Source organism: Sciurus carolinensis, chromosome 9 (assembly GCF_902686445.1).
Source record: "Sciurus carolinensis chromosome 9, mSciCar1.2, whole genome shotgun sequence".
NCBI classification, from domain to species: Eukaryota; Metazoa; Chordata; class Mammalia; order Rodentia; family Sciuridae; genus Sciurus; species Sciurus carolinensis.
Genome location: NC_062221.1, coordinates 73,327,602 through 73,340,588, shown reverse-complemented (window position 1 = coordinate 73,340,588; position 12,987 = coordinate 73,327,602). Strand labels below are relative to the sequence as shown.

The 12,987-nt window shown below is 37.9% G+C and overlaps 1 protein-coding gene and 1 pseudogene across 1 annotated transcript; both read right to left on the bottom strand.

The window, feature by feature from the left end:
• Positions 1-3,672: 3,672 nt before the first annotated feature.
• On the bottom strand, positions 3,673-7,107 carry LOC124993661 (39S ribosomal protein L11, mitochondrial-like; annotated as a pseudogene).
• LOC124992933 (cytochrome c oxidase copper chaperone) lies at positions 6,089-12,472 on the bottom strand. The gene is made up of 3 exons (XM_047564323.1): positions 12,269-12,472; positions 10,749-10,837; positions 6,089-6,214 (listed from the first exon to the last, which is right to left on the bottom strand). The coding sequence occupies exons 1-2, from the start codon at positions 12,373-12,375 to the stop codon at positions 10,753-10,755; spliced, it is 192 nt and encodes a 63-aa protein (XP_047420279.1). The 5' UTR covers positions 12,376-12,472; the 3' UTR covers positions 6,089-6,214; positions 10,749-10,752.
• Between the last annotated feature and the right edge of the window lie 515 nt (positions 12,473-12,987).

Below are 12,987 nucleotides of genomic sequence, written 5' to 3'. Positions count from 1 at the left end.
AAAGCAGTGTGGAGATTCCTTAGAAAACTTGGAATGGAAACACCATTTGACCCAGCTATCCCACTCCTTGGCCTATACCCAAAGGACTTAAAATCAGCATATTACAGAGATACAGCCACATCAATGTTCATAGCTGCTCAGTTCACAATAGCCAGATTGTGGAACCAACCTAGATGTCCTTCAATTGATGAATGGATAAAGAAAATGTGGTATATATATACAATGGAATATTACTCAGCCATAAAGAACGATAAAATTATGGCATTTGCAGGCAAATGGATGAAACTGGAGAATATCATGCTAAGTGAGATAAGCCAATCTCAAAAAACCAAAGGAAGAATGATATCGCTAATAAGTGGATGATGACACATAATGGGGGGTGGGAGGGGTTAGTGTTGGGGTTGGAGTTGGGTTTAGGGAGGGGGGCAGGAATGGAGGAAGGAAGGACTGTATAGATGGAGGGGAAGGGTGGGAGGTGAGGGGGGGAAGGGGAAAAAATGGCAGAATGAATCAAACAACATTACCCTATGTAAATTTATGATTACACAAATGGTATGCCTTTACGCCATGTACAGACAGAGAAACAACATGTATCCCATTTGTTTACAATTTTATAATAAAAAAAAAAAAAAAGATGACCTGGTTGCTAGAAGAAGACAGTTTAGTGCAAAACTGGTTACCTATTCAAGATCCATTTATTTCCTCCTTTAAAGAGAATTTCAGGGGAAGGTGGGACCTTGTTTAAACCAATTAGCATAAGATATGCTGCTCTCAACTATGACTACATAAAAATACATGTAACCTGATATGGCTCAATCCGACTAAAAAAAAGGGACTAAAGAGTCCACGTCTGGGGAATGGTTTCTGTGTTTTCCGTTGGACAAGAAAGACTTTGTTTAGCTTCATCAGTCCTGGAAGGAAGAGCTCTAAGATGAAAATAACTTGGATCTTAGAAGGCATCACTGAACCTGTGATTACTACTGCTTCTGAAGGTTGCCTCAAACCTGGACTTAAGTTATCTCAGAGTCTTCCTTGATGAGAATTTTCTATTACTTGCTATTTAAAGCACCATAATTGACATAGATGGAACTACCACCTAAGTTTTAAACAGCTAAAGAAACACGGGGCAGTCACACATGAACTCTTGAGGAAAATATCTTGCAATATCCATCATAGCACTGAGCATTTAATTTTATATTTTTATGGCTTATATTCACATATCATCAGACTGTAAGTTCTTTGAAACCAGAGTTCATGTCTTACAAATCGTTGTATGCTACTCATAGCACATAATTGGCATACATTGTGCCCTCAGTAAATGTTGAACCAAAGAACCTTATAACGATTCACACATGAACACTCAACACCCAAGAGGTCCATTTTTGCATGGAATCAGTATTCACTAAATATGTGCTGAACGAATAAAAAAAAACCTATAAATATGTGGTGCTTATATTAGAAGCCTGCTATAGACTGTTAAGAACTTTGAGCCTGAACTCTTGTGACCTAAATTCACATCCCAGGTTGCTATCTATTTGACCAGGGTGATTCTTTTAGCCTCTCTGAGCACCTATACTTACTATAAAATGGGGATTAGTTTCTCCATCAGCCTCACATCCAACCTATGAAAAGTATAGTAATCCTAAGCTAGGTCTTGCCTTAGGACATGGCAAGTTAAACAGTTTAAGGTTAGACAAAGGGAACTGTTAGAATGACTATATTCTGAGTTTAGAAATCATTGTACATAACAGGGACATAGCAAAGAGGTGTGTTAGAATGTGATTGTCACCCAGTAAGAGGTTAAGTTCTTCATTACTCAGTAATGAAGATGTTACTGTGGTAACATCTTTTTAACATAGCTACTGAAATGCTGCACATTATCTTTGGGTAGACTTCTACACTAGGGAAGCACTGGCAGTTTTGTGAGACTTATCTTCAACAGTGGTAGAGGTCAAGAAGGGTACTTCAGTTCCCTTACAAATGAGTTAAGCACAACAAACTTGCAAAGGTTAAAAAGAAAATCTATCTGTTGCCAAGAACTAAGGGGAATAGGCACCTTCAGATACTAAGGTATAAACAGATACCTTCTTTCTAGAGACCAACCAGACTGTACTTGTCCAAAAACCTTGAAAACATATAGCTTTTATTGGCATCACATCTGCTATTTTGCTGTCACCATTATTCTCCCTCCCCACACTACTTTGCAACCCAGGTTGTTAGCCTGCGAACCTCCTTGCCAGCCATTGGTCCGTTGTTACTAGCCCTCGAAATTCTAACAACCCGACTTCCTAAGAATGGCTCTGCCGCCACTCTCTCTCTCCCTGGCATTTGCTCTTGTGTGTGCTCTCACTTACTCTCACTCTCGCGCACTCTCTCATCCTTCGAGCAGACACTCTGCCTGTCCATCTAATAAAATCTCTTGCATGAGTGGTTTCTGGGTGTTTTCAGCTTCTGGTCCATCCTTACTTGATCTTTACATTTGTAAATACTTTCCTATGCAGTCTTCCACTGCAATTGTATTATGAAGTAGTCAAAAGGCAGGTGTTGGTAAAACTATTATGGAGTACTCAAAAGGCAGGTTGGTAAAAAGTGTGTATATGTGCAGTGTAGACTGGTGGAATTTCAAGGGATTTCTTCTTTATGTTTCCATAAAACCAAGCAAAGAGCCAAATACAGAAAAAAAAAAAATTGGAATTTAGGGATTTGGTATGTTTCCTGTCCCAGATTGAGATATATAGAATTCCTGGAGGGGCATCCAACATAGTAGGCACCCTATAAAATATTATGGTAAACCACACAATGAATTTATACAGACCCAATACAAATACCATTGGAGAACTATGCTTACTAATGGTAAAATATGTTAAGGGGAAAAGGCAGTATTAAATTCGAATTAAAAATGTGTAGCATAGGAAAAGGATCTCACTTTTTGTTTAAAAATGTATTATTGTGGATTGGGGATATAGCTCAGTTCGTAGAGTGCTTGCCTGTCAAGCACAAAGCCCTGGGTTCAATCCCCAGCACTGGAAAAAAAAAAAAAAAAGTATTAATGAGGTGCTGGGATTATACCTCAGTATAGAGCACTTGCCTAGCACGAGAGGCACTGGGTTAGATCCTTAGCACAACATAAAAACTAAAAAAAGATATGGTGTCCATCTATAAGTACAAGAATCTTTTTTAAACTGCATTAATGAAGGGCTGGGGTTGTGGCTCAGTGTAAGAGTGCTTGCCTGGCATGTGTGAGGCACTGGGTTTGATTCTCTGTACCACATAAAAACAAATAAAGTAAAGGTATTGGGTCCATTTACAACGAAGAAACTTTTTTTTTTTTTTTTTGCAGTGCTGGGGATTGAACCCAGGGCCTTATGCATGCGAGGTAAGCACTCTACCAACTGAGCTATATCCCCAGCCCACAAAGAAACTTTTAAAAAAGGTTATTAAAACTTTAGAACACCATAAATCAAAAATAACGTTAGGTAATAAGTTATGAATTTTTGTTTTCCTTTTTGTAGTCCCAGGGCATATTGAAGTATGATTTGGATACAATCTGCCAAGGATCTGTACTGGGTGAGAAGTTAGTTTATACTCGACTTGGGAGTCTTAAGATTCTATTTTTTTTCTTTTTGCAACAAAGAATGTTTATTCAGGATTAATCCCTTGATATATTCATACATGTAAAAAAAATAGTTTAAAGTCAGGAAAACAAGTTTGTTGGTGTGACTTCCCTTCCTTCCCTCAGGTGCAGCCTCCCACTGGCCTTCTTTTCAGATGCTTCCTTCAAACTCTTGGGAGTGCAAAGGGCAGGTGTCACTTCTTGGCAGCTTCTGCCTAGGCTGCCAAATCTGCCTCCTTCTGAGCAGCCAGGAATGTGGCTGGTTCCTTCTGAAAGACTGCCAGTTCTTCCACACAGAGACCCTTCACCATGTCAAGGGAACAAACAGGCAGAGAGGATGATGGAGCTGACAACAGAGGACAGAGTACATCCTGCAGGGCAAATGTATCATCCTTAGCTTTGACATGGGCAATCTAATATATGAACTTCAAAGACACCAAGCCTGCCACCTCTTTTCCTGTCTGCCAGGTCCCCTTCTCAATCCCAGCAGCTGCCTTCAAGAAGTAGGAAATAACAGATTTTCCAATCTTGTTTCAAAGGTCTCATGAGGCTTCACAAAAATCTTTGTAGGTAGAGAATGCCTTCTTTGATGTCTTTCATCTTCTTGTTGAACTCTTTACAGAACTGGTTGATAGAAATGCTCTGCTGAGGGTTGGAGTTGCAACTCAGTGGTAGAGCACTTTCCTAGCATGTGAGGCACTGGGTTTGATCCTCCGCACAAAGATGAATAAATAAGATAAAAGTATTGTATCAATTTACAACTAAAAATATTTTTTAAAAAAACGCTCTGCTGACTCAGGAAGAGACAAGTGGGGGATAGGCATGGCCTGGTCTGCACACAGAATGGCCCAGATCACCCGGCCTATGGCTTCCCAAAGGGTTTGAGTGGCCCAGTTCAACTTTAACTCAGGGCAGCACTAAGAGTCAAGATTCTATTGTTCATGTACAAGGATTCTCTATGAACTATACAAAGCTGACTAAAAGTATTATATCCAAATGAATATTCAAGTAAAAACAGGAATACAGAATCAAATTAGAGAATGCCAACTGCTGGATACTGTGCCAAATGCTTTATCTACATCATTTTCACTCATAATCTTTTAAGTTAGCTATTACTTGTTCCTTTTTTTTTTCCAGAAGAGACACCATGACTTATTCGACATCTCATAGCTAGCTGTTGAACTCAAGAATGTCATATTTCAAAGCTATTTTCTTAACCTCAATTAAGTAGGAGTCCAAAGTAATTACGTAGTTTGGTTCTTTTATAAAGGAGAAAATTTTCTCATCCCATAACACATGAATGTTGCATATCCTCTTAGTTATGTTCCACAGTTATCTTTTGCTTTTGAGGTTTTTAAACTCAATGTACTTGAAGGTAGAATATGATCAACTGCTTCACAGCAATTAAATAGCTAAGGGGACCACAAAGTTGCTATACCAACTAATGTTGACCACGGGCTGAATTCCTGCGACAGTGAGCTCAAAATAAACGTTTCCTCCTCCTGTAAATTGTTCTAATTAGGAATTTTGATCACAGGAACAAAAAGCTAACATAGTAACATATAACTCTCTGGGCCTGAGGCACTTAACTTCTGAACTTAGTCCATGCTACAATGTAAATAGTAATATACATATTATGTCAAATAGTTGAGATTTCTCAAGCCAAACCACCCTAACTTGGTCGAAAATTTAACATACTTTTCCAAAAGATGTTACTGTAGTAAAAAACAACAATAACAGACAGATGTGATGGCACATACCTATCATGCCAGCTACTTGGAAGGTTAAGACAGTAGAATCACAAGTTCGAGGCATGGACAATTTAGCAAGACCTACCTTAAAAATTTAAAAGTCTATAGCTCAGTGTAATTCAGTGGAAGATCATTAGCCTAGCATGTGCAAAGCCCTGGGTTTAATTCCTAGTGCAGTAAATAAATAAATAAATAAATGAAATCCATCTAAAAATACAAAACAAAGTATAAGTCTTGAATGAGATCATATGGGTAACACACTTATTCTGAATTGGTAAAGTGAATTTTCTACTTACATGTACTCAATTTTTTTTGTTTTGGTGGTGGTGAGAGGGACCAGGGATTGAACTCAGAGGCACTCAGTCACTGAGTCACATCCCCAACCCTACTTTGTATTTTATTTAGAGAAAGGGTCTCACTGAGTTGCTTAGTGCCTCACTTTCACTGAAGCTGGCTTTGAACTCACGATCCTCCTGCCTCAGCCTCCTGAGCCGCTGGGATTATAGGCGCATAACCTCACCCGGCTGCGTGTACTCAATTTTAAGGATTTCATTGGCTGAGAGAAGTATCTGCTTTCCCTTAACAAACATCCCACAGTTCCCAGAATGATATAGTAATAAGAACAAAAGAAATTCATATCACAAACTTTGTTACTACTATATATTTTAAGGGAAAAAACAAAATGAAGCTATGAGTATGTGTGGAACACAAAAAGAAACACACCTGAAGATCTTTTTTTTTTAATAAATTATAAATACTTTATCCATTTATCAAAGTTCATCAAAGAACTTTCAAGACTTATTTAATCTTCTTCATTCTTCAGGGATTATTCATTCACAGAGCAGGCCACCTACAGAAAAGATTTATTTCAGAAAGTCAGATTTCAAACACCAAGTCAGATCTATAGATTTAGGGAATTATGACCACTAAAAATGAATGCTTCAGTAAAGTATGACCAACTAATTGCCACAATTATTCTAAACCAGTCATAAAATAAAGATCTACATTATAAAGTTCTAATTGAGCCTAACTAAAAACATCACTGAAAAATTCATTATATCACTTAATCCTTAGAAGCTTTTGTTGAGGTAAAAACAGTAACTTTCTTCTCCATATTCTCTTCCAAAAAAGGTTAGCATTTTATTTTTACAGATATTCAACATAAGAGATCTGCAAACCCCTCTCTTTGCTGATACAAGAATGTTTGGAAAAGACCCACAAAGTGGAAGGCAGAAGGTCAGCACAGTACACAAAGCACTTCCTGTGGAAAGTTACTTAATCCCAAGGGCAAAATAAGGGCAACCCTTCATAAATTCACTTGGAAAGATCAAAAAGGGAGAGTAGCAGAGGATAGGGTTACTGAGGATACTGAGCATTATTAGGCTTCTCTCCATATAGCTCTCCCCCACCTCCATTCCTAGTCCCTATCTCCCAAAAGACAGAGAATAATTCCAATAATTAAATCTTGCTAGACAACTCTCCAAGTCTAAAGTCTCATCTAATGGGTCCCCCTTCATTTGGTTTAGATAAGAAGATAAGCCTCAAGTAAGACACACACTATAAACTCTTTTCTAAAAAGCTAACAGAAGAATACATTTAAGGAAAGGTTTGACCAGGAAAAGTAACCAAAAATGAAGCCAACCATGGCACTGTTACCTCTTTGCTACTGATTACATACTGGAAGGATTCCCTTAGAATCTTGGTTATATTTCTAAGTATAAAGTCCTGGACTGGAGAGGCCATCTTTCTCCTCTTGAAAATTTTAAGAGTCTTAATAAATATGTATTTTTAAAAATGTCTGAATGGTAGAAATAACTTTTTTTCTGGATTATCCCAGGTTCATATTTTCATATATAATCAGTTGCTTATCTGTGTATATGTAAAACTGACACGTGTGTGTGTGTGTGTGTGTGTGTGTGTGTGTGTGTCTGTGTGTCACTGGGGATGGAACCTACAGCCTTGCCAAGTTAGGCAAATGCTCTACCAATGATCCACATCCTCAGCCCTAAAACTGGCATATTTGAAATGCCCAACTATTAAGTTCAGTTAAACTTAAATAATACTGAAGGTCACCACTACTCAATACTGGTCCTTTAATTTGATTGTAACCTCCAAACTGGGTTCTCCAGGTTTATTTTGATTTCTTAAGGCAGAAGGACACTAGCCATTCATTGTCTTACATTTCTATTCAGGTTTTGGATTTGTCTACTTTCTCTTTCTATATATATTTTAAAAAAGCAGTCATAAGATGAAAAAATTATCTGGAATCACTATCATCATATCTATTTTGTTTTACAGTTTTCAAGTCTTTTGTTACTATTAAATCATCAGATCACTTATATTTAGCATATTCCCTATTACTTTTTTTAAACTTAGGCCAGTGGTTGTTAGAGGACAGAACTCAAAAATCAGCAAAGAGTTTCTGAGTCAACAAAAGCAGTTCAGGGTCCAGACTTGTGGATTTTGGAAAATATTCCTTCTGGTGATTGTAAGGTTTACCTCTGGGTAAGACCACTGGCTGAGTGTACCCTATTTTCATAGAAAATGTACAAGAGGTGTAATAAACTTACCCCCAATCTACTGAGAAGGTACAATTAAGATCTATTTTATTTAGGAATAAAATTAAAATTATTCCTAAGGTTTTTGAATTAAGAAACTTTCATGATCATTTCTGGAGTTTGCAAAATATTGTTTCTTTGAAACTATTCTCAGAAAAACGCAGTCTAATTAGAGAAAGGGAAACCAATTTAGTTAAGTTTATCTCAGAGCAATGCAGACACTGCTGAATTTTACTCTACAGTCAATAGCCCACTTACTGAGTTGCATGCATCAATGCATTTCAGCAATAGGTCTTTCTCATTAGCATTCATAATAAAGTTTTAAAATTGACAATTAAGATAATGTACAATCCTAAAAATGAGTATGTTGGCAATAAAATCTTCTTAAGTGCAAGGAATGAAATGTAAAGTGCCTGTAAATTAGAGAATATTATAAAAGATCTGGACTCTAGTTTTAATTCTACTACTATCTGCCCTTCACTTGAGCAAGTCTTTTTTGACTTCCCTATGCGTTGATTTCTCCATGGAGGCTAAGGAAATAAAGACACCTGAGACCAAGAAGGACCCAAATATCTATTCCTCTTCCAAAAGTATTATTACACTGAAAATGAAATCATGACAGTTTGAATTCCTAGAAAAGACCCACATGGATTCAGACTGTTCTTCCAGTAACCAGTATTCAAAAATACATAACCAGGTCATACATTCAACAGACCTCACATGAATGTCTGCTATCCACAACTCCCCAGGTATGGGCTACTCTGTTCTGGTTTCCATTTTATAATTAAGAAAACATATACATACATATATCATTTATTCATTGCAACAGTTCTACAAAGTAGTTTTGATATGTACAGTTATCTCTGGATGACAGATGAGGAAACTAATATTTAGAAAGTTAAGGACCTATCCAAGACCACACGATCAGTTAAATATTATGTTTTCTTATATCCAAAGCTTTTACATTTTCTTTAATACACAAATCAAGAGCATAGCTACCACTCTTTCATCTGCCCACAAAATACAAAGAAAACTCTAATATCTTCCAGTCCTTCTGAACATTTGCTACTTATAACAACAACTGTACAACCTTTACAGCTCACAAGAAATTCAAGAGAACTGTTGATGTTTCTAAAATTAGCATTTTTTTCAATTGTCCTGTTATAAAGGCAGGTTCAATACTAGCCAATAGCTTACACAAATGACTAGTAAAAGAGAATATGAACAAGGAAGCCACATACGAACACTGAGGTTCTATGTCTTTAAAAGTAGTTAATAGGTATACTTTTTAAGAATACATTCTGCCCTAAATTTACTTATTTTATAAAACGATTCACTATGGGATTTCATTAAATAATCATCGAATCTAAAAGCCTCTTGTGTATCATATATACACAATAATAGGTTTACTATACTTACTATCTATAGACGAAAATATGGCTCAAATTCAGAGAGGATTAATATCTTGACAAAAGTTTAACATGGCTGAAGTGAAAAACATGTTAACAATAGGAGACATCAGGAGAGCTTCAAAATGAAGCCTCAGGACTTTCAGTCTAGACTGCTTTCCACTCTACAGTCATACTTTTTATCAGCTAGCAGCAAGTTCCTTATCCCTCCTTTTTTATACCTCAAAGAGTTAAGACTGGTCATATGTGAAATTCTAAAGAGGCAACAAAGAAGTGAAAGAGAAAAAAGCCAGGCTCTCTATTACTATTAAATTGGTATGTGGCTCTGACATTATCTCTCAGCTATCACTAAGAGGCTAAAAATGGCAGTGTGGTGTAGATGTTAGGGGAGGGGCACAAAGGAGAGAGAGTTGTCCTGGACCCCAAGGTTCCAGTTCTGATCCTGCTTAACCTACCTTAAGAGCCTTCTATAACTACAAGCCTTAATTTCCTCATTATTCTCTATTAAGCACCTTCTATGTGCCAGGCAGTGTTATAGGTGCCGGGGATACGGCATTGAGTAGAATAGAAAATTCCTGCTTAATATGCAAGTGATAGTGTTTAAGAAGAGTAGTCACTAGCTTCATGTGGCTATTAAAATTTTTTAAAGCTAAAAATTTAGTTTCTTAATTTCTCTGGCCAAAATCCAAGAGCTCAATGGTCACATAAGGCTCATGGTTACCACAGTAGAGAAGGCAGATATAGAACATATCTATCATTACAGAAAGTTCCTATTGGACAGAGCTGAGACAGAATGATGAGGAAGGGATGCTAGTTCACTTGGGGTGTTGAGGGAGACTTTCAAATAAAAAGACTTTTCAAAAGACCTGAATAAAAAGGAGGGGTAAACAAAGAGCTTCCAAAAAGGAAATCATTTATTTGTGGTATTGCTGCATATTTCATTGAAATATTTAGAATCAAAGGTCTTCAATAAAAAGGTCTGAGGCTTTAGTTTTATTAGAATATGCATGTTACAAAAGAAACAGCAACAATTCCATTTTCTTTTGCAGAAAGTAACACTTCCATTTACTGAAGATCCATAGAAAAAAGAAATGGATAACATTTTCTGTTTACTTCATATAACTCAGAAAATGGAGTATTTTGAACTTCCTAGAGCCACAAGTTCCTCCAACTCTAATATAACTCTAAAAACTTTTGTGAAACCCTTTCTTGAAAGGTTCAGATTCCCCTTCTCAAATTCACTGAATGCCTCTCAATTCATTAGTGTTATTTACATTCTACACCAGATAATGAAAAGTTATTTTTAGAGTGATACACACATGTTGTATTAACCAGATGAATTACCTTTCAGATAGAATACTGCCCAATGGCTGCTAAATCTGTAAGGTAATATACATATTTAAAGCAATATGCTCACCATTTCATATCTTAAATCCAAGGGCTCTCATGCACTCCTTGTGGGCCTCAATAAGATGTCCACAATGTTCTTCTCCTTTCTCAATGATGCTGTAAAATAAAATGTGATTGTTGTCTAACAGAGCAGGTATTAAGCACATGATAGTTATGCAGCAGAACATGAGAATGATGAAATGTGGCTGGAATTTTTAAAAAGATGCCATTATACCAAACAGTTTTATTTTTATTTCATTTTGTTCTGCAACTACAAAAATATTCCACAGAACTAGTTTTTTGGGGGAATGTGATTAGGAGAAACAATTATGGATATCAAATGTCACCTTTAGTTCATATCCAAGGAAGATCACTGCTCTTAAATGAAGGGCATACTGAAGAGCTTACTTTTTCGCCTATCATGACAGAGGAAGTAAATTTCTGTTTCTACCCTATATTCAATCCCACCTAATTAATCTTCTAATAATCAGACACCCAGCAACATGAACAAAAAAAAGTCTGTAGTCAGGAGCACCAAAATGAATCCCCCTTTTGATGGTGAAAGAACTTTTCACTGGTAAGATTCACAAAGTAAAAACTAGGACCACAAAGTTTTATTTCTAGGGCCCCAAAAATTTAATTTTAACACCTAATCAAGTTAAGCCAAATTCAATGACAAGAAATAAGTGACTCCAGACTACAGATATTTAAAGCGAAGTCACAGAAGTCTGAATACAATCTGTCAATTCCCCCTTTACAGTATTATTTGCAAAGTAGTAGTATTAATAAAAGCTGAGCTCCTACACTCTTTATCAATTACAATTATACTAGTATGTGAATTTTGTCAATTACAGTTTCTTTTCTTTTTTATGTCTACTCAACTTTGTTAAGACAAAAGGGACTACCAGGAGGTTCATATTAGCCTTATCTATGGACTCTTAATGATATCAGTTCTAACAGGCTATATAAAGTGTAATCAGAAAAAAAAAACCGTTCGTAAACTGATAACCTAGATTAACTAGTCTGAATACTATAATGTCACCTACGTTGTAGACCAGTTGATTTTTAACTTTTGCTTGTTTAAAGTGGGAACTCTTCAGAACTGTAAGGCATGTACCCTGTGTCCTGCTCTTTACGTTTTGGAATTACCAGAAAAATTTATTCTCCATTTCTGCCAATCTACCATAGCCATTAGCACGTGATACAGCCATCACTGGCATGCGTCTCCGTATGTTTTAAAACCTTCTAAATGATGTAGCATCTTTAGGAATTTCTACATCTCCGAACTTAACGCAGTGCTTAACACGTAAGATGCTAAAAATGTCTTTTACAGGAAGGAATGAATAGGTGACGCGAGCCTCGGGCCAATTTGACCTTTGTCCTCTCTCGGGACAGAATTGCGGGCTCGGTACACAGGGCAGACCGCGAAACCTATAAGGTCCTCTCGCTCTCCAGAGTGCGGTAGAGCATGGGGAGGGCAGAGGGCGGAAGGCAGAGGCAGCGGAAGACGCCGGCCCGCCGCCGCCCCCTCCCCGGCAGCGCACTGACCACGCATCGCGCGCCTTCTTGGTCTCCGGGCAGGCGCAGCAGGGCTTCAGCGGCTTCTTCTCCTGAGACTCAGACGGAGCTGGGCTCGCGGCCGCCAGACTTGGCATCTTTTAAGTCGAAAGCAGCTACAGGCGTACGCAAGCTAATCTCTCCGGCCGTTTCGGATTCGTCCCCAGTCACTTCCGCAGTCTCCCTAAAGAATACAGGAAGTCCTGCCTCTCGGCGTGGGGAGGGCGGTAAAAGGAGCGCGCCTGCGCAGGAGAGGCGAAATTAGGGTTTTCACCCGATGGCGCCGCTCTTGCGCACGCGTAGAGAGGCCGGCGTGAAGGTCACGGATGACGTAGGTCGACTTTAGTAACTCGCAAAGGCAGATGACAGCGAGACCTCTGAGGGACTTCTCTACCTTTTTAGCCCCCAAAAGTGTCTAGACTGAAGCTAAGGACGGTGAAATGACTTGTCCAAGCTAAACAAGAGAAACCACTAGTGAAAGCCAGTTCCATTGAGTATGGAAATGTTTCCCATATTCCTTGCCTGGGCATTATCTGTCTTCTTGACCTGCCCACCCCACCTGCTGCAGGCCTGTACTGTTTTTCACTGACCTAGTTAAAAATGAGTAGCAGGACGTTTGAACAATCCAGTCCACCACTGTTGGGGAAAACCAGTCTCCTCACCCGTTAAACCTCCTAAACACACACATTAAATCCTCAACTAATTTGAGA